The sequence below is a fragment of the Erinaceus europaeus genome, chromosome 14 (genome assembly GCF_950295315.1).
Source record: "Erinaceus europaeus chromosome 14, mEriEur2.1, whole genome shotgun sequence".
In the NCBI taxonomy this organism is placed as follows: Eukaryota; Metazoa; Chordata; class Mammalia; order Eulipotyphla; family Erinaceidae; genus Erinaceus; species Erinaceus europaeus.
The window spans coordinates 32372904-32395502 of record NC_080175.1 but is presented as its reverse complement, the minus strand read 5'-3'; the positions used below and the strand labels follow the sequence as shown (position 1 = coordinate 32395502).

Below are 22599 nucleotides of genomic sequence, written 5' to 3'. Positions count from 1 at the left end.
CCCACAGAGTAAGACTGACAGACTGTAGTCAACAACACAATCGGGTGACAGAGATAGCACCAACCCTGGCATGAATAAAACTGAGAGCAAACAGCTGTTCTTAGTATTCTGGGACCTTGCCAGCAATGATAATGCAGGTTTGAAAATAAAATTAAATGAAAAATAATAATGCAGATACTCTAAAAGCCAAGGGAGAAAAGAAAGCAAAGGTTAGTGTTCTAAGTCAGAGAAGAGCTGGTTTTATCCAAACATGAAACTTAGCTGCTGCCTAGCTACCACACTACCCGCACAGCAGTCCCCTGTGACTCATGCAGGCGGCTGATGAATTTAAGATCTGATTGGTAAGAAACTGCCTCTTTGTTCTACTGAGGATGTTACTCTCTTGTCAAGAGTTGGCACTTCTGGAAAAATCTCTCCTCTCTCTCAGTGTAACATTGCCTCCCTGTTGTTACTGACTACTGGATCCCCTAACCCATACAAGCAAAGGTCACTGCTTCCTGATTACCAATTCCCATGGATTTACAGGAGGCTCTTTCTCTCCAGCTATGCAGCTCAGTGCAAATATCCCCCAACTACAGATTCCCAACTCCATGAGCTCTGGACTCCCATTTCTTGACTCTCTTCTCAAGGACAGTGATCAGATACTTCAAAACATGTGACATTTGAAGCCTAATTCTGACTTTTTAAAATGGAGGACATGAGGGCTGGGCAGTAGCACCACAGGTTAAACGCACATAGCACACAGCACAAAGCACAAGGACTGGCGTAGGGATCCCAGTTGAAGCCCCCAGCACCCCACCTGCAGGAGGGTGGCTTCACAAGTGGTGAAGCAGGTCTGAAGATGTCTTTCTCTCCCCCTCTGTCTTCCCTTCCTCTCTCAATTTCTCTCTGTACTACCCAACAACAGCAATAACAACAATATCAATAATAATAACAAGGGCAACAAAAATGGGGGAAAAATGGCCTCCAGGAGCAATGGATTCATTGTACAGGCACCGAGCCCCAGCAATAACCCTGGAGGCAAAATAAATAAATAATAAAATAAAATGGAGGACATTATTCTCCAAGTTAAAATCCCAACCCTCTATCTCAAATGCACAGTATTCACCTTTGATTGGAATTTATTGAATGTTTTCATTAATCTGTTGGATAAAGCTGATAAGGTTATAATATTCAAAACCCTATACAGCACAAAACAACGAGGGACCCTGGATTTTTAAAATTCATATTCAGATAGATGTTGACAGATCTGACATAAAGGCAATAATGTGGATTACAGTTGGAATAATGTCAGTCCCTCAATTACTTTTTTAAAACCATATAATAAACAGCTCAACAACTGTTGTGAGGATTTGCAGGATACCGGAAGCAAAGATTAAAAAACTATGTCAAAGCAAACTCAATGCTAAACTCTTGGTTGGGGTAGGGGTGGGGTGGGGCTCATATTATCTATATAATGAAAAGGTTTTGTGGGTGCCAGTCAGATACATCTAGGGATGAGAGTATCCTTATTGTCCAAGTTAAGTCCCAAAGAGAAAAGACAAAGACATAGGCTTCATGTACAGGTTGCTCAAATAAGTCCCAATGGGAAAGAGACATGAACTGAGGTCCAACGAGAAAGAGACAGGAACCAAAAGACTTCATAACAAAGTGGGCTCAGCATCAAGCCCCTTCCCTTAAAATAGTTCTCTAGCACCTGGGCCTACCCAACACTAGCTGCTCTGTAAACCAGTCTCTGGATCACAGGAAGATCATGGGAGAGCACACACACAAATGAGCAGCAAAATGCTCCTGGGGAATCTCACAAAGATGCAGGACCTGGGGCTGGGTGGTGGTGCACCTAGTCGAGCGCATGTATTACAATGCTCAAGGACCCAGGTTTGAGCCCCTCATCCTCACCTGCAGGGGGAAAGCTTTGCAAGTGGTGAAGCAGTGCTGTAGGTGTCTCTCTCCCTCTCCATCGCCCTCTTGATTTCTGGCTATCTCTATCCAATAAATAAAGATAAAAAAATTTTTTTAACAAAAGACCCAGGACTTCACGGAGTCTATGACAGTAACAAGAGTCTGGCAGATAAGCCACGAAGATACCCACATGCATTTCAAAAGAATCTGGTGGGGGGAGTCGGGCTGTAGCGCAGCAGGTTAAGCGCAGGTGGCGCAAAGCACAAGGACTGGCATAAGGATCCCGGTTCGAACTCCGGCTCCCCACCTGCAGGGGAGTCGCTTCACAAGCGGTGAAGCAGGTCTGCAGGTGTCTATCTTTCTCTCCTCCTCTCTGTCTTCCCCTCCTCTCTCCATTTCTCTCTGTCCTAGCCAACAACGACAACAACAATAATAACTACAACAATAAAACAACAAGGGCAGCAAAAGGGAATAAATAAATAAAATAAATATTAAAAAAAAAGAATCTGGTGGTAGAGGAAGAAGGAGCTGTGAGAATCTAGAAAACAATATATGGAGGTGAGGAAGACTCAGGGGAAGTGTGTGCTCAGGGCCCAGCAGCTCCCCAGGTCCTACTGAGGACCAGGCAGGTCTGAAATGTCTCCTGCTGTAGCCCAGGGGGATGACTTCTGCAGGGCTGCTAGGAGACAGCCCACACCTGTGCTCCTCTCTGAAGCCCTGTGTGTGTGTGCGCGTGTGCACGTGTGTGTACAGCTTCTGAGACCAAAAACACCAAACTTTACCAATTTTGCTTTGACTCACCCCACGCCCCCACCTTCCCAAAGGCCCTGGAGTACCCCAACACCTCACCACCTGGGTGAGCAGCTGACAGACGTGGGCCAAGGGGCCAATGGGGGCTAGTCAGTTCCTGAGTGAACAGAAAGGCAAGCTGGATGAGCAGTTTAGACCCTTGCATGCTAAGTGCCAAGCACTGGAGAGGAATGTTTCATGGGATTTAAGCCAAACACTTGTATTTGCAATACGGTTTCCTGGGAGAAATGTCAGTGTAGACATCAAATGGACATTAAAGGGGGAGGCTGTGAAGTGCTGAGAAGACCAGCCACAACTTGCTCAGCCACTCATCTGTTGTTGGACACCTGGGTTGCTTACAGGTTTTGGCTATTACAAATTGTGCTGCTATGAACATAGGTGTACACAGGTCTTTTTGGATGGGTGTGTTTGGTTCCTTAGGATCTATGCTCAGGAGAAGAATTGCAGGGTCACAGGGTAGAGGAGGACATAGGCTGGGAATGACAGTATTTTGTTTTGTTTTTGCAGAAAACTGAGAAATTTTACACATGTACCAACAACTGTATATACTTGTGTCATAAAATTATTTATCATATAAGGCTATCTGTGAAATACCCCCAGGTCAACCCCTTTACAAGGCAAAAATTTACCAGTCAGCTTCTAACCGTTCTACATATCAAAAAATAAGGCTCCACACCTGGTCACTGACTGGAGGCCACTGAATAGAGATCAGTCCCCTGATGCCAAGGTGGCTACTGACACACTCCTTCACCCAGCTTCCCACAGACCCAGTTTTCACTGAAGTAGACATAACCAAGGCAGTCCTGCCTAGCAGGAAGCAGCTAGCTCTCTCCTTGTTGACCAGCTTCCCTCCATCTCACCTGTAAGGCAGGTAGCTCCTTTATACTGTCCATCCTACCCTTCTCTTGGTGAACTTGTTTATTCCAATAAACTTTATAAAACCTTTGTAACTGCCCCGTTCTCTCTCCCTGATCCCCTGTGCAATGCCAACCATAATACCACCAGGCAAAAAAAGAAGCCAGGCACATCCTGTCCTGATTGACTTAAATCAGCTTAATGCAGCTGCAGTAGCTACACCCCAGAGGTGTCTGTGGCTGGTTCCTCAGACATGGTCTCTGGCACCGCTGAATCAGGGAGTCCCCTGTGTCAGTCACCCCTCACACAAATGAGTCGTTTGAAATTTCTGCATCAATCCACCTGAATGAAACTCAATAGATAGCAAAAAGTCAGGGTCCTTTTATTAGTAAAAGGCGAAAGATTTATGTGATCTGAAGAGAAACCAGAGTATAGGGTCCTTTTATTAGTGCACATACAAAAGATCACCTTGTTAGGGGTCTGCTTAAGGAAAGCATTTTGGAGGAAGGACATTAGCAACCTCTCCCCCTGTACTTGCAGGCAGCCAGGAAGAGAGGGTAGAAGTGCCAGTGTGTCTGCATCCTGCCCCAGCAACCCCCCCCCCCCACTGGGCCACAAAATGCAGATGGGAGGCAGATGGAGGCATCTGGAGACAAAGGCTAAAGCACAACTTTGAAGACAAAGGCTGAGGGTCCCACACAACCCCTGAACCCACTATAGAAGTTAGAAGGGGAGTCGGGCAGTAGTGCAGTGGGTTAAGTGCACGTGGCGCAAGGACCGGCGTAAGATCCGGGTTCAAGTCCCCAGCTCCCCACCTGTGGGGAGTCGTTTCACAGGTGGTGAAGCAGGTCTGCAGGTGTCTGTCTTTCTCTCCCCTTCTCTGTCTTCCCCTCCTCTCTCCATTTCTCTCTGTCCTATCCAACAATGATGACATCAATAATAACTACAACAATAAAACAACAAGGACAACAAAAAGGAATAAATAAATAAATATTAAAAAATTAAAAAAAAAAAAAGAAGTTAGAAGACTCCAGAACTCAAGGGCCTTTGCCTCCCCCCCCTTTCCCCTATAGCACTCTATAGTGTGCATCCCTTACTCTTTTCTATCCCTGCTTTGTCCCAAAAAACACTCATCTCCCTGAAACATGGCTGTCTCTCCTGTGATTCTTTCATGTAGATGTGCATCTAGAACCTGACCAGTGGAGCTTAGAGGGGATCTCGGTGCCCTCTGCCCTGTTCCCGCTTGCTCCCCTGCTACAAATTTACTAATGGGGGAAGGAGGATACAGTGCACAACCCATTCAGACTTCTAGCCCTGCCTGAGTGTCAGGAAGCATACCTGACCAGGGTGGGGTGATGGACAATGGACGATGGACATGGATGACAATGACGACACACAATGGACCAGGACCAAGTAGTCCTGCTTCCTGGAAGCAGAACTCTCCCTGTCTAACTTCAGGACAGAGCTGTGGACACATTTTCTCCTGATCTCTGAATCTGTAGCAGCTCAAAACAGTGAGGCGGGACCAGAATGTCTAGGATCACGCCCAGGCCTCAGACCAACAAAACAGATCACTTGGTAAAATAATCAATCTTGAGACTATCATAAAAATTGGATTAACTAAACTCTGGCATGATGAGAGAATATTAACTATAATTTCCTTTAGTATATACAGTTATGGTTTCTAAGAAGTACATTTTGCATACATTATCAGCTGATTCTTAGCATGAACCTGTGATATAGGTATAGCCTGCCTTGCTATACCAACTTTAATGATGAAGAAATCCAAGCTAAAATAAGTGAAAAATTATTCAACTATAACAAGGTGAAACTCAAAGTCAGGGCAAGACAGGAGCACAAATTCAGTCTCATTAGAAAATAACTTTGCAGGGTCTGGGTGGTGGCACACCTCATAGAATTCACATGTTACAAAGTGCAAAGACCCAGGATCAAGTGCCAGGTCCCCATCTGCAGTGCAGGAGTTGTTTTGTGAGCAGTGCAGCAGTGCTGCATATGGTCTCTTTCTCTCTATCTTCCCCTCCATTCTAAATCTGTCTCTACCAATGAGAGTGAGCTGAGAGAGTGGGGTGGAAAGGAAGGAATACTGCCTAGAGTGGTGGATTAATCATGCTGACAATGAGCCTTTAACCCTCAGGAAAAGGCAAAGAGCAAAGGAGAAAGGAAAGGGCAAAGGGGAAGGGGGAAGTAGGAAGAGGAAGGTGAAAAGGGAAAGGGGCAAGAGGGAAGGGGGAAGGGGCAAGGGGGAAGGGGGAAGGGGCAAGGGGGAAGGGGGAAGGGGGAAGGGGCAAGGGGGAAGGGGGAAGGGGCAAGGGGGAAGGGGGAAGGGGGAAGGGGCAAGGGGGAAGGGGGAAGGGGCAAGGGGGAAGGGGGAAGGGGGAAGGGGGAAGGGGCAAGGGGGAAGGGGCAAGGGGGAAGGGACAAGGGGCAAGGAGCAAGGAGCAAGGAGCAAGGGAAGGTGAGGGGAGCGGAGGGGAGGGGGCTGGGTGGTAGTGCACCTGATTGAGCACACATGTTACAATGCACAATGACCAGGGTTTGAGCCCCCAGTCCCCACCTGCAGGGGGAAAACTTTGTGAGTGGTGAAGCAGTACTGCAGGTGTCTCTCTTCCTCTCTATCACTCCCTTCCCTCTCAATTTTGGGCTGTTTCTACCCAGTAAATAAATTAAAAATTTTAAGAAAACTAATGGAAAGGAAAGAAAGAAGGAGGGAAGGAAGTACGGATGGAAGGAAGGAAAGAAGGGAAATTAATTGTGATTGTATTCTCAAATGGAAGGCAAAAGTCAAAACAAAACATAACAGCTTAAATACTTATCAACCAAATAAATCCCCCTGTAATTCTTAAATATATTCCACAGTGACTCTTTCCTAATTTTGCTGTTATAAATTTCACCTAAACAAACAAACAAACAAAAAACAGCTCACTTGGGTAGTGTTAGCTTGGATACTTTGCCATGTATGTAACTTGGGTTTGGGCCTGGCACCAACCATACTGAAGAAAGCTTCAGTGCTGCAGTCTCTTTCTCTATCGTCTATCTATCTATGTAAAAAAAAAAAAATTTAAAAATAAGCACATGCCTCAGCCCCTCCTACTTAACAATAGTGAGGATGGAGGCAATTTTTTTTTATTTCTTTATTGGGGAACTAATGTTTTACAGTCGACAGTAAATACAATAGTTTGTACATGCATAACGTATCTCAGTTTTCCACATAACAATACAACCCCCAGTAGGTCCTCTGTCATGTTGTTTGAACCTGTACTCCCCCACCCCACCCCAGAGTCTTTTACTTTGATGCAATACACCAACTCCAGTTCAGGTTCTACTTGTGTTTTCTCTCATCTTGTTTTTCAACTTCTAGTAGGCAAGTTTTTTACATCTTCACTTGGGGGGGGGAGGTAGGGGGGAGTGAAGGGAAAGATAAAGTCCCTGCTAAGAAGATTAATGAGCTAATATTTATCAAGTGCTTAGAACAATACCTGACCCAGCACCTAGATATGGACTAGTGCCCAAGAGGCAGAGCACATGTGCACATGTATCCATAAGTTAGGGGGAAATATAAACCTTAAAGTAAAAGTGCACAATAGTTTACAGTGATCCAGTAAGGGCAGCAAGCAAGTAGAAAGACCTAAAAAAGACAACATAAAGTACTTAATCAAATAGTTGCAACTTAGACCTAGATACTCCTCACCTGCTTCCTATTTCACTTCCCTCAATCACTCCAAGGCTAACCTTGTCAGATGAAGTAAAGACTACAAAAGCCAGTTAATGATGGGATTGCTCTTTTGCTTACTACCAGGCCACCTCAGCTCCTGGGGCTCTAGTCAGGGAATCCTGGGATCCCCACACTGACATGATGGGATGGGCCTAGACCTCTGATAAATCCCTCTTCCCACTGTCACTAGTCGTCTCCATCAGGAACAATATAATGGATCCCTTGTGGGCCCCTACAGGACCTTGCCCTCAGTGCGGATCAACAATGGTAGTGACTGCCTCATTCTCTGAAGGGTGGTTGGGCCAAAATACTCTACCACTCAAAGATGGGTCCAGCAATGGGTGTAGCCTAGAATGTTCCTAGCTATGACCACAGAATGGGACCTCAGACCTACAGGAATGCAGAGATTACACAGGAGCCGGCACTGAATATAGGCCCCAGATCAAATCAATGGGGTTTACAATTAATGGCATTTAGATACTTTTTCCATATTTGGGAGCTATACTCCTCCTTGATCCAGCTTTTCTAGTCCTATTTCCAAATCTGACACCATCTCTCCAGACACCTTTGGTCCACCTGCATGTTGGCTGTTGGGTTTAGGCAGAAATTGGTAGAGTCATGGGTCCCTTGGAATATATCTGGAATAGACCTACTAACTTTTCCCAAAATGGAGAGCCCAAATCTCATCTGCTATATTTTTGCTGTTTGGTTCCTTATTATTGACAATTTGTTCTGCTTTATATCTTAATGGTTTTTCAGACACCAAGTTGTAGATGCTACCATGATGACAACCTGACTTCCCTGGGCAGATGACCTCACCAGTATACTCTGGAACCCCACCTCTCTGGAGGCCTGCCCCACTAAGGAAAGATAGAAATAGGCTGGGAGTATGGATCAACCTGTCAATACCCATGTTCAGTGGAGAAGCAGTTACAGAAGCCAGACCCTCCTCCACCTTCTGCACCCCATAATGACCCTGGGTCCATGTTCCCAGAGATAAAGAACAGGAAAGCTTTCAAGGAGGGGATGGGATTCAGAACTCTGGTGGTGGAAACTATGTGGAATTGTACCTCTCTTATCCTATGGTCTTGTCAATATTTTTTACTTTGTAAGTAAATTTTTTAAAAAAAGAACAATACCTGACACAGGTAAGCAAGCATTCCATAAATGTTTGTTAAGTAACATACACACATACAGTCTTGACGTCTAAGAGTAAGTACATTTCTTTTTTTAATATTTATTTTATTTATTCCCTTTTGTTGCCCTTGTTGTTTTACTGTTGTAGTTTATTTTATTGTTGTCGTTGTTGTTGGATAGGACAGAGAGAAATGGAGAGAGGAGGGGGGAGACAGAGAGGGGGAGAGAAAGACAGACACCTGCAGACCTGCTTCACCGCTTATGAAGTGACTCCCCTGTAGATGGGGAACCAGGGCTCGAGCCGGGATCCTTACGCTGGTCCTTGTGCTTTGCGCCACCTGCGTGCTTAATCCACTGTGCTACAGCTGGACTCCCAGTACATTTCTTTTAAAGAATACCCAGCAGGGCAGGAAGGTCCTCAGAACAGATGCTCAATCTCCTTACTTAAGGACTTCCCTCTATGTAAAATTCCCCTGTGATTCTGAGTAGTGCTGGCTGTCAGGGAAAAAAAATAACCACCTGCATGAGAGCTCCTATTCATAGAGGTTTATGAGCAACAATGAAACCAGGGCAGGCACAGCAAAGAGGAACAACCCAGGTGGCAGCTGATCTTCAGAAACCAAGTACCTTCCTCACTTGTGCTAGGTACTCAACTTGAGGAGAACCTTCTGCCTCTCACAGACTCAGAATTCTAAGTACACATTTATGAAAGTGATTCCGGACTTTAAAAGCATCAGACACACTCTGAAAACAACCACTCTCAGCTGAAATTTGGAGAGGCCACTTTAAGAAGAAAACATCTGTTTTATATCTTATGTATGAAACATCATGTGATAGATTTTTAAGAAATTTCCTTGACACCTTGAAAGACACCTGCTCACTGCACACAAGGCACTGACCAGGCTATAAAAGGTAGGTTACAATATCTGCTGGGAGCAAAAGTCACCAGTTCATTTAGTTGATGCTGTGACAACAGTTAGCTTAGTCATTTAGGCTATGTCACAGTTCTGCTTTTATGGTTGTTTCGATTCTTCAGACTTGATAAGGGCTATCTATTAAGTTGATAAATTCTATGCAACAAAACAGCTATTCTGGGAAAAACAGAGTTCCTGAAGTTGTCCTGGTTTCTCAGAGGGCAAAAAGGAATGACCAGAGAGGAGCAGAACCAATGGAGTGCTGGACAATTTCATCAGGGGGAGATTAAAAAAAAAAAGAATGGCAAAGGACACAGCACAAAAACATTAATACCAACAACTCAGGAAGACACTGAGAACAACACCTTAAAAAAATTGCCTTGGCGATGGCAGAGTCCGGCACTAGAAACTTTTCCATCAACCTTCCCATCAAGTCAGCTAAGAAATTTTTTTTCCTCCCAACATTTTGTAACAACCATTTTTTCAAATAAATGCAAGAAACGAAGTAGTCCTTCCCAGCACAAACATACAGCTATAAGAGTTTTACCACTAAAACATAGACATGACCATCCATTTTCTTAAATTTCACTCATTCAATGCAAATTCCATTCAAAATCATGACTCTGAGAAGGGCGTCCCACCCCAGAATCCCACTAGCTCACATTCAGCAAGGGGTGACCTTACACCCCCACCCGCACATACACCTGAGAGAGCAGCTTTTCACCTGGAGAAGCCAGGGTGACCTGAGGCGCTAAGGTCACTGAGGCTTTGTATACACACACACACATACACACCCGTCCTTCCAACAAGTGCTGCCTCTTGGCTTGGCTTCTCAGTCACATCCGCCAGCCAAGCAGCAGCATTCCCCAGCATGCGGAGTCCGCGCTTCATGTTCACAGGCAGGTATGTTTGCACCTGTCTGCTTGGGCATCCCCGTTGACATCCACCTCTTCACCATCCAGCCCCAACCCATCAAGCGCTCCGAGCTCTGCGCCTGCGCCACTTGGGGGGGGTCCCCACTCTCCCATCCCCATCCCCACTCCCACCCCAGCCAAGCCCCCTCGCCCAGAAAACCGGACTCAACAGGGGAAACGCAGAAAGGTGACTCCGAGCCCCCAGCGCAGGCCAGCGAAAGAAGGGGCGGCGGGGTAGGCCAGAGCCTCGCGGTCACGCCCGCGCCTCCCGGCAGAGCGCCCGCAGGTCTCAGGGGACCCTGGGGGCCCGAGCCCCCGCCCGCGGCATTGTTCGCGCCCCGGGCTGCACCCACCTCGGCCAGCAGCGCGAACAGCAGCGCGAACAGCAGCGCCGCCGCCCCCGCGGGCAGCCCCATGTCTACGTCTTCGGCGCGGTTCGGTGGCTCGACCCCGGGCGGGGTGCGGCTCGGGCGGATGGACTAAAAGGGAGCCGGGTGCCGGGAGCCTAGAGCCGGGAACCCGGGAGCTCACTGTGCCGCCCCGCCTGTGCCCCGCCTGCGCTCAACCGGCACCTCCGCCCCGCGCCCCGCCCCCCGCCCCGCGCTCCGCCCCCCGCCCCGCGCTCCGCCTCCCCCTGCGCTCATCCAGAGATCCGCCCCGCGACCCTCCCTTCCAGCTCTCAGCCAGTTCCCTCCGCCCCGCCCTCCACCCGCCAGTGGCCCACCTGCTTTCCTCCTTGCTCCGCGCTTGACCTTGTTCCGCGGGGCTCCCCGGTAGAGCTGGTTGGAGAACTGCGTGCGCCCCGCCCCGCCTGTGGGCCCTTGGAGAGCTGGCTGGCGGCCTGTATGCGTCAAGCTTCTTAGCTAGATGCACTGTAGGGCGGGAGCTTGTAGGTGGCCTTCTCCCCGGAGTGCTAGCCTGTTACCCTGAACGCACCCAGGCAGTTTCTGAAAAGAAGAGAGAAGTCTGGACTAGAGAGACTCTTCCAGAAGGAGGTGGTCTTGGGGAGCCCAGGGTCTTACAGCCTGTGCCTCGGGCGCCCGCTCGGGGTCCCTGGGCTGCAGCCAGGACAGCCAAGGCCTCAGGAGATGGCAAAGGGACCCTGGTCCTCCCCAACAACGGGATACCCACGCTCCAGTCCCGCACACTGAGCCTTGACTGCCTGCACCATACCCCAGTCAGCCCTGTCGGCATTCACCTGCCTGGGGGCATGGGGAGATGGTAACTGCTTAACACCTGGATTGTTTTGGTCTTAAGGAAGAATTTTTATGATTATTTTTATTTTTAAAATTTATTGTTTTTGTCTTTATTTGGGGGATTAATGATTTACAGTTGACAGCAAAATACAGTAGTTTGTACATATGTTAACTTTTCATTTTTCAACATAACAATCTAACCCCCTCTAGGTCCTCCTCCCTCCTCTCCCATTGTGTTACAGGACCTGAACAACCCCCCGCCCCCCAAACAATGGAGAGTCTTACTTTGGTGCAATACACCAACTCCAGTCCAAGTTCTGCTTTGTGTTTTCCCTCTGTTCTTATTTTTCAATTTATGTATATGAATGGGATCATCCCATATTCATCCTTCTCTAAGAGATTTTCATTTACATCTGTTAGCCTTAGTGGTGAGAAATGAATTCTAAGTCAGTGACTTGAGTATCTTGGTATTTTCTTTATCTTGGTATTTACTGTAGCTTGAATATCTGTTGTTTACTGTAGTTTGAATATTGGAATTCTATTTTACTATACTTTGACTATGGTTGTTTACCATAGTTTAAATACCTATAGGAGGAAAACAATAGCCATTAAAACAACTGGCTTCACATTACATATGAGAACCTTCTCATAGGCAAGAAGAGAAAAACTAGAGAAAGACTAGGAGCATTGAGAAGATTTGAGAAGTATATATCCTTTCCCCCATTGGCCAGTGGTTTCCTCTTTCTTTTTTTTTTTTTAATTTTCTTGTTTAAGAAAGGATTAATTAACAAAACCATAGGGTAGAAGGGGTACAACTCCACACAATTCCCACCACCCAATCTCCATATCCCACCCCCTCCCCTGATAGCTTTCCCACTCTCTATCCCTCTGGGAGCATGGACCCAGGGTCATTGTGGGTTGCAGAAGGTGGAAGGTCTGGCTTCTGTAATTGCTTCCCCGCTGAACATGGGCGTTGACTAGTCGGTCCATACTCCCAGTCTGCCTCTCTCTTTCCCTAGTAGGGTGGGTCTCTGGGGAAGCGGAGCTCCAGGACACATTGGTGGGGTCTTCAATCCAGGGAACCCTGGCCAGCATCCTGATGGCATCTGGAACCTGGTGACTGAAAAGAGAGTTAACATATGAAGTCAAACAAATTGTTGAGCAGTCATGGACCCAAAGCTTGGAATAGTGGAGAGGAAGTGTTAGGGAGGTACTCACTGCAAACTCTAGTGTACTTCTGCTTTCAGGTATATATTTTGCAGTAGTTTATAGATACGTGTGAAGATATGCTCTCTCTCACAGAAACTGGTGTATATCTAGGTTTTGGGACTTTGTTAGAAAGTGAACCACCTGAGATGAAATTAGAGTATACTATGAAAGGAAAGGTCTCACCCGAGTAATGAAGCTGAAGGGTTGTCATTCCACATGTGAAGTCTCTGGACACAGTCTGAAGTGAAGCATGTTGAGGTGGCAATCGTTGCGTTGTTTTTTTCCCTTACCAACTGTTGTGTGCTATTTATCTTAAGAATATATTATTTAGGCAAGGGTAGATAGCATAATGAATATGCAAAGAGACTCTCATGCCTTAGGCTTCAAAGTCCCAGGTTCAATCCCCAGCCCCACCATAAACCAGAAATGAGCAGCGCTCTGGTAAAAAAAAAAAAAAATATATATATATATATATATATTATTTATTTTCATACTTTTTCACTTCCGCTCCCCATTCCCTTTGTGTATATATTCATAACAAAACAGCACACCCCAGTTGCTTGGCATTTCTTGAACTTATAAGATGTCCCAGCTCCAGTCTACAGGGCCTAATAGCAGAGCAAGTATACTGCTCAGGGAATCTAGATCTATCACAACTGATAGCATGCTGAGGGAGGAGACTAGAGAGTGCTACTTTACTCATGGCTGGAAGTGGAAGGAGGAAGTCCTGGAAATAGATGTTCCCTGAGGCAAGTGGCAAATGTTTCAACCTTCTAAGCCAGTACTGCTCTGATGCACCACCAGACTATAGCTGCAGAGAAGACAGAGATAGAGAAAGGATGGAGAAGAGGGAAGGAGGGGTCTCAAAAGGAATCTTTCATGCCTGACCCACCAAGACTTAATATCTAAGCTAACTTCTTTTTTATCTGCTCTCAAAAGTGGGGGTGCAGCTGCAGGGTAGGTGGCTCAGTGTGTGCAGTGCCTTACTGGCAGGTGTGAGGTGGTGGGAATAGTGTGGATTAAAACACTGGTTGACAAGTAGTTTTGTAATATAAAAATAAGATTTAAAAAAATGGGCCAAGTGATGGCACACCTGGTTAAGCACACACATTACAGTGCTCAAGGGCCCAGGATCAAGCCCCTGGTTCCAACCTGCAGGGGGAAAGCTTCATGAGTGGTATGGCAGGGCTGCAGGTGTCTCTGTCTCTTCCTCACTATCTCCCTCTACCTTCTTGATTTCTGACTGTATCCAATAAATAAATAAAGATAATAAAAGAAAATTTAAAAAGAACTGATTGATAATAAAAATATTAAAAGAAAGAAGAATGTTTCTTTTAAAAAAACAATTATATATAAGCAAAACCTGAAAAGAATCTCAGCACCCAAAGGTCTTGGGTTGAAATATATTAAAGATTATTCAAGCTCCTGGCTCCCTACCTGCAGGAGAGTCGCTTCACAGGCAGTAAAGCAGGTCTGCAGGTGTCTATCTTTCTCTCCCCTTCTCTGTCTTCCTCTCTCCATTTCTCTCTGTCCTATCTAACAATGATGAAATCAAGAACAACAAAATAACTACAACAACTATATATATATATATATATATATACATATATATATTAAAGATTCCCCCACCTACAGGGGGTATGTTTCACAAGCAGTGACACAAGTCTACAGGTGTCTTTTTCTCTCTCTCTATCCATCTCCTCCCTTTTAATTTCTGTCTGTCCTATTCAATAAAAATATAGAGAAAGAGAAAAAAAGAGGGGGAGAAAAAAAAAACAAGAGGAAAAAAATGAATCGTAGTGCTAGCACCAAGCCCCAGCAATAACGCTGGTGACAATTAAAATGAACACACACACACACACACATATTCAGACCCAGTGAACGGAACTTTGATAATCATGATGATATAGAATGCTAACTCTCAGGCAGGGGAGATAGCATAACAGTTATGCAGAAAGACTTTAGTGCTTGAGATTCCAAGGTCCCAGGTTCAACCCTCCATCATAAACCGAGCAGGGCTCTGGGGAAAAATACTCTGTAGCTTCTTCAAGTGTCATCTTCAGAAGTTGTCAAGGGAGTCAGGTGGTAGCACAGCGGGTTAAGTGCACACAGCACAAAGCACAAGGACCAGTGTAAGGACCCCGGTTTGAGCCCCAGGATCCCCACCTGTAGGGGAGTTGCTTCACAGGTGGTAAAGCAGGTCTTTAGTTGTCTATCTTTCTCTCCTCCTCTTTGTCTTCCCCTCCTCTCTCCATTTCTCTGTCCTATCTAACAATGACAACATCAACAATAACAACAATGACAACTACAACAACAATGAAAAACAACAAGGGCAACAAAAAGGAAAAATAAATAAATAAAAATAAATTGACTCAATTCAGAAAACTTTGTCAAAACCCCTTAACAAGATCTAGAACTTCATCTTCAACATATTATTAGGTAATAAATTATATTTCTGAAGATTTATTTATTTACTTATTAGAGAAAGAGATAACCAGAGCATCAACTTGGAGCATCACTCCAAGACACCACTTCCTGGGCTGCATTCACCAGTTGTTTGCTTTGGCTAGACTGTTTGCTGTAAGATGCTGAGCATGATGAACGTGGTCCTTTCCAGAGATGCCTAAACTTAAGGGTTGATAAAAAGGAATTATTGTCTTGTGACCATGTTCACCTCTTCCACGTCAGTGATATTGCTTGGCCTTGTTAACTGAAAACAGGTAAACATATTGTAGATGAGTTTGTTAAAAAAACAAACTGAGGACTTGAGCCTAGGAGGGACTCAAGCCCAGGTCTAGCACATATTGCTCTGAAAGAACTGGTAGTGGGTTGGGATCCGTCCTGATGTGGAGATTTTGTGCATTGTGCATGTGTCAGGGGAGGTTAAATATTTTTAGGATGCAGGGCTAGCTTGGGGGTGCCTCTTCCTGGGTGCGTACTCTCTGGGTTGGAGAGAGCGTGACCAGAGCCAGCCTGGGCTGCTACCCACTCAACGACATGAGAGATGACTCAGGAACAGAGCTAGTGGCGGAGAGGCAATTCAAATCTTTATTGATCAGAGAGCCAAAGCTTTTAAGAGTCAGACCGGAAGTGGCAAGTCCGAAACAGAAATGGTTAGGAAAGGGGTGGAGAAAGGCAGAAGGGGGCTGGGAAAGGTAGGAACTTCCTTAGCAACTGTTGTGAGGGTTTTAATTGGTAGGATTAATAATACCCTGCAGGCAGGGAGGGTCTTGAGGGTAGAAAGAAAATAGATGAAAGGAATGGAATGGGTGGGCATCTTTCAGGCAAAACAATGATTACGCAAATAATAAGGGAGAAGGCCATAGTATCAGGAATGCAGGGTGCTTTGTGAGGCAGGTAGTCTGATAAGATGAGGCAAACCTTGGGGGTTTTGTTCCTCCTTGCTTAACCTCTCAGAAGAGAGAGAGAGACTGAGATACAAGAGCTAAAGGATATTTTTTCAGCATTTAAGGACTTTAAACCATGTGCAGTCCACCCCAGGAGCTCCATCCCCATAGATATGCATTCAGTCTCCCCTGCGGCCACTACAGCAGTTTCTACGGCACTTTCCACTTTTGTAGCTCCCTCTCCTGCACCATCGAACCAAATCCACACCTTTCCGGTAAACTTGGCCCCTTCTAAACAAAACCCTCAGCCGTGGCAGCCATATTCCTCTAAGATATTGGAACACTCAGGCAAGCGGTCAGGGAGGACGGTATGCATTCTCCATGGACCAAGTCCGTCTTAAGGAGCTTTTACCAGCATCTCAATACACCACAAGACTGGAAAGATCTGGCTAGAGCTGCACTCCCAGACCCACTCTATCTTCAGTGGCAGGCATGCTTCCACGATGAGTGCTCTAGACAATCGCAGGAAAATAGTAACAAACAGGTAGAATGGAATTCTGATGCTTTGTTTGGAGCAGGAGCTTATGAATCTGGAGCTCAGCAGGCAGAAGCCAGGTTTCCAACCAGTTATTTTGAACAGGTACGCATCTGTGCAACGCAAGCATGGGAAAGGGTGACCCCACCCGATGTAGATTCGTCAGCTCCCATTAACTCTTTTCACCAAGGCTCTGATGAATCATTGGCGAGCTTCATCTCAAGGGTGAAGAGAAGCTTAGAGAGAAAGGTTTATAATCCTGACGTCTGCGCACTACTCCTGCGCTCTATTGTCTGGGAAGGCATGACACCACAATTCCATCAGGCATGCCTTAATCTTAAACACCTACACCCAGATAATTGGATTCTAGCGACACAGGAACTTACATCAGGCAATTATGGGGCACCCGCTACAACACAGGTTTATGCAGTTGCCCCACGTAAGCAAAACGGGGCCTGCTTTCAGTGCGGTCACCAAGGACATTGGTTACCAATGTCCTGATAAGTTGCGACCATGCCTCCAGTCAGGGAAACCACGCCTCCAGCCAGAGCAACCCCACTTTCAGTCAGGGAGCCAGAGACCACGTACTGTTTGTCCAAAATGTCGTAAGGGGTTTCATTGGAAGAGAGATTGTTGGTCCCAATTTCATAAGGATGGTTCGCCCCTGAATGGTACAAATTCGGGGCCTGAGATTTTGTGGACCACTCCTGTTTTAGAATGGGGCCACCCTTCTATGACAGTAAAGATTGGCAATATTCCTTTTAAATTTTTGATTGACACAGGGGCAGAAAAGATGATTTTAAGGCAAGAAGAGGTTCCCCAAGATTGGGAACTTATCCCTGGACCCAGTATACATGGAATAGGAGGGATGACCCCATCATTTTGCACACGAGACTCGCTCATGTGGGAAGACCCAGAAGGTTCTACCGGACACTTCCACCCTTTGGTAGCTAATACTAGCACCAACCTACTGGGCAGGGATCTTCTGGAATGTCTTGATGTTAGGATATCCACAGATGCCTCTGCAGAGCGTAAAACTCGTTCCCGCGATACCAGGTCTATTCAGCACCCCCAATACTAAATGCAACTGTTCGTAGCCAAACACCCCGCTTAAGCTGGCTTTCTAATGAGCCTGTCTGGGTGGAACAGTGGCCTTTACCTAGGGATAAGCTAAAAATTTTAAAAGAGCTCGTCTGAGAACAGTTGTCCTTGGGACACATTCGTCATTCTCGAAGCCCATGGAATACTCCTGTCTTTGTGATTAAAAAGCGCTCGGGAAAATGGCACCTCCTTCAAGATCTCCGTGCAGTAAATAAAACCATGCAGGTCTGGGGCTCCCCCCAAAGGGGTTTGCCTCTTGCTTCTGCAATTCCCATGGGAATTCCAATCATAGCTATTGATATACAAGATTGTTTTTTTCTCTATCCCCTTGCATCCGCAAGATTGTAAACGTTTTGCCTTCTCTGTTCCGTCTATTAATAACACCAGCCCTGCTGATAGATTTGAATGGGTGGTGCTGCCCCAGGGTATGGCCAATAGTCCTACTATTTGTCAGGAGGCTGTTAAATCTGCTCTTGTTCCATATATTCATAAGGGCCTTAATTTTTTTCATTATACAGATGATATTTTAATATGGGGAAAATCAGATACATATCTCTATGCCTTACGTGATTTTCTCATTCCTGCATTAAAGAAAAGCGGCCTTAATGTAGCCCCTGAGAAGATATAGCTAATCCCTCCAATATCCTTCCTAGGTTCAGAGATTTCTCTAATGCAAATTCGTCCCTTAAAACCTAATGTTATGTTCCCTTCTAACCTTACTCTTGCTTCTTTACAAAGTTTTCTAGGAAATTTAAATTGGCTTAGGCAGTATCTCTATCTGCCCACAAGCTGCCTCCAACCACTGTTTGACCTGTTGAAAGGAAACAAACAGCCCTCTTCAAAACGTAAGTTAACTCCCGAGGCCTCCTTGGCACTGGAAAGGGTTAATCAGGCCCTCCAGGACATGCACCTTGTTCAATTCTCCCCCTCCTCTCCGGTAAACCTTCTAATCTTCAACTCCACCCCCACAGTAGTAGGGGCACTGTGGCAAGACCATGGGGTTCTCGAATGGCTTCACACGCCAGTAGGAGGAGCTCCAAGACTCCTCACTGAGATAGACGCGTTAGCATTCATGGTTTGCCAAGGGAGAAATAGGTCTGTGCAGGTCTTAGGGAAAGAACCGGATTTAATCATTCTGCCCTTTTCTCTCACAGATACAGAGTGGCTTATACGCCATCATTCCCGCTTTGCCATAAGCTTCGTGGGGTTTCCAGGACAAATAGATAACCATTTTCCTTCTAATAAATTGATAGCTTCTTTACCTCTTCTGCCTCTACTAGCACCTAAACTTTTCTCTCGGGATCCCATTCCCTCTGCTCCTACAATCTTTACTGATGGCAGAAAAAGGGGAGCTGCTGCCCTTATATATTACCCAGACAAACAATCTCCTAAACCTCTCTTTACTGAGCTTCCTGATAATTCCCCTCAGTACAAAGAACTTTATGCTGTTTTCCTTGCACTAAAAGCTGTACCAGAATCCTTCAACCTTTTTTCTGACAGTGTGTATACTGTTAACTTACTTCCATGGCTTGCTCGTTCTTATGTGAAAACTGATGACAACCCACTTTTCCCTCTTTTGATTCAAATCGCCTCTATGCTCTGTTCTCAAACCCAACCACTGTATATTCAACACCTGCATTCCCACAGCCCTCTTACTGGTTCCCTGTCCGAAGGGAATGCCGCAGTTGACCACCTTGCCTCCACAGGAACTTTCCCAGTCTCTATCTCTGATCCTGCTAATTTTCATTCTCTAACCCATGTTAATCTTAAAGGCCTTCGAGCTCGATTCCCTGATGTTCCTGTACCACAGTTAAAACATATCCTCGCTACATGCTCTTCTTGTGCAAGTCTCATAAAGACACCTGCTATCCAGACCCTTGGGGTTAACCCCCGAGGTTTAAAGGCTAATGCTATTTGGCAAATTGATGTCACCCACATACCAAACTTTGGCAAACAAAAATATGTGTTTGTCTCAATTGATACCTTTTCTAAATTTATGTGGGCTACAGCTCAGACAGGAGAAAGTGCTAAAAAGCTTGTAAGCCATATGCTCTCTTGTTTTGCCTTTATGGGGGTCCCATTATTTTTGAAAACAGACAATGCAGCTATGTTTACAAGCAAACAATTTAAAGATTTTTGTTCCCTCTGGAATATTACTCATACCACGGGCATTCCCTACAATCCACAGGGACAAGGCATTGTCGAGAGGGCCCATCAAACTCTGAAGGCTCAACTAAATAAAGATAAAGGAGGAACATATCCCCCCAATATCCAGCTAGCAAAAGCCCTAACTACGTTAAATCTCTTTAATATTTACAATAACTCGGCCTTACCCCCTATTATTCTTCACTGGCAAACACCATCTACCCTCCCATCTATTAAGGTCAAATGGAGAGACCCACTCGATAAAATTTGGAAAGGGCCTGACCCATTATTGACCATGGGAAGGGGTTTCGCATGCATTTTCCCTCAAAATTTCTCTAAACCTGTCTGGGTTCCTGCCCGCCATGTCCGACAATACCCGCAGGATGGCGCTGTTATTTCTGAAGAACAAGAAATACTACAAGAGGACCAGATGCAGGATACATCCCAGGACCCGTAATACGACATGGCAGAACCTATAAAATCTGGCTCACAGAGACCTCTCTCCTACCCTTTCCCTGTATGTCTTATGTTATAACTGGCCAGTTGTTTTTGTGAGTGAGTGTGTTGAATGAAAAAAAATTTTTTTTTTTGCATGACCCATCTGCTCAGAGTACTCTAAAAGGTAATTGGCTTTATATAAAAATGCTGGACGCAGCCAAAGTTTCTGGAGACATCCAGAAACATTCCAAAAATTTTTTTCTTTCTCCCTCTTTTGATTTTTATATATAGTTTTGGTATATATGTAAGTGTTTAGTCTTAAACTGTGTGACTAATGACATATATAAATTTGTTTTTAAATAATGTGTTTTTATAACAAAAGTTCTTTTTCCTCCAGTTTGTTATAACTAAATGTTTATGGGTAGGTCTCAAGTTTGGTAACACTAACTTAACGGTCAAAAGTGTAACCCTACAGCTACACTTTTACCAGACAAGGTAAAAATTAATTTGTTAAGGTAACTTACTATTTAGGTAAAAGTCTAAATGTTCAACATGACTATTCATTCCCAAAACTAAACTATATAAATTTTATATACAGGACACCTTTGAAGGGCCCCCAAAGGTGCCCTGTAAACTATCTTGTGGAAATTAATCCACAACAGATCTGGCATCAATCTGGCACTGTAAACGTTAAAATCATTGTCACGAATATGCGTTAACTCTCTAAGAAATTTGAGTCTGTTTAAAATACATATTTTAGCTAAAATTGGTCTCAAGATCCTGTGGTAGAGGCTGATACAAGAGGTCACATTAGATGACCTTTAAATAAAATCATAAAGAGATTTTAAACCAATTATAATCATTGAGGTATCAACTATAACAAACCTATAACTTGTTACAAGTTCAAATTAACCACGAGAAGCAGATTGTTTGTGTTTCTTTCACAGGAATCCCGGAAAAACCATCTGAACCTCTGCACACCCTGACGTCACCCACTAGATGGCACGACTACCGTGGCACACCCCCCGAAACCCTAGATGTCACTCAACGCGCTCTGAAGAACCTGATACACAGACTCCAAGGACAGAACTTTCTTCATGCCTGGTTGCCGTTCCTGCTTCAGACCTGCCTGCCACGTGTTGGCAGTTCCAGCTGGCTATCTACAGAAAAGCAACATTCTAGCGGCTGACCTCCCTCAATTCCAGGGGCTGACCTCCCTCATGCAGCGTCGCATCCCCTGCCAATTCTGCCCCTAGCCATCTACTTCAGACTGAGACTTGTATCGGACTTTCTGACATACCCTATATACATTTTACACAATTTTGAAGCAGCTTATTTCCCTTCATGCTGCTGGTTTTTCATAGACTGATCCTGAGTAATTCTTAGACTTTACAGACTGTTGCCTTGAGGACTATACAATGCCAAATAGCCCCTCTATTTGGTGGGTCATGCCCTCCCGCCTCCCCCTCTTTATGTACCCTTGCCCTTCCCCCAGCCCAAGCAGGGAATGTTCCTTTACACACCAATCCTTCCCTTCACACCACACTGGCTTTTACTACTCCCCTACTTGTCCCTTCCTGTTTTGTTATATCATTTAGGCTTATGCCCAAAAGGTTTCTGCTCCATGATAGTCTTTTACAGACTTTGTACATCTTATGCAATTACTAGATAGAAAGATAGAAAAGATGTAGAGATATTGTGAAGAGATGGTTGAGCAGGCTGTGCTTAAACCTATGAGATGAGTCTCTCCAGGTAAGTCTCTCTCTCTCTAAAGAGGGGTTGAGCACAGGAGGACACATAAATCTCACAAGGTTCACAGCCATTTAAGCCTTCCCTCCTCCACAGTAAGTCCTACATCTTCCCACCTGAGCACGGCATTCCTCTAAAACATTTAAGCCTGCTCCATTCCATTTTTCTTTACTGTGTCCATTTAGATATAAAGGGATAGGAGGAGATGTTGCTGAGGAGTTATTCTGATGCAGTCTCCACCCCCAGGTTTTACTACGCCCCCGCGAAATCCTAGCAGTGCCCCCTTCAACCATTCCTGGCCCCACACGTCACCCCTGGTTGTCGCCCAAATAAAAGCTCCCTCACCCCCCCTCTCTCTGGGCTCTCAGCTTCCCCTCTCTCAGATCTAGCCCCCTGCTCTCCCCCCCCCATGGTCAGGTAGTGGGGACGGCCATTGCCGACTGGCTCCACATGGTCTGAACCAACCCCCCCATCCTATAATAAAGATTTGTGTACCCCTTTGCTCTGGACGTCCACTCTCTTCTCCGCGGTGCAGCCCAACACCAGACCGCCACAACAACAATCCTATCCCCAAGGGCCTTGTTTCCTAGCCAATCACATCCCGACTTTCTCCC

At 45.5% G+C, this 22599-nt stretch overlaps 1 protein-coding gene across 4 annotated transcripts in view; it reads right to left on the bottom strand.

Moving 5' to 3' along the window:
- The window catches only part of VOPP1 (VOPP1 WW domain binding protein), an 84277-nt gene extending 73467 nt beyond the window's left edge, over nt 1-10810 (bottom strand). Inside the window, exon 1 of one of the 4 annotated variants that reach the window (XM_060171529.1) lies at nt 10619-10810. In XM_060171529.1, the coding sequence (XP_060027512.1) occupies nt 10619-10681 (63 nt within the window). In that variant the 5' untranslated portion in view covers nt 10682-10810. The remainder of the gene's footprint in view (nt 1-10618) is intronic. The other 3 variants (XM_016193482.2, XM_060171531.1, XM_060171530.1) reach the window with 3 other exon arrangements.
- Between the last annotated feature and the right edge of the window lie 11789 nt (nt 10811-22599).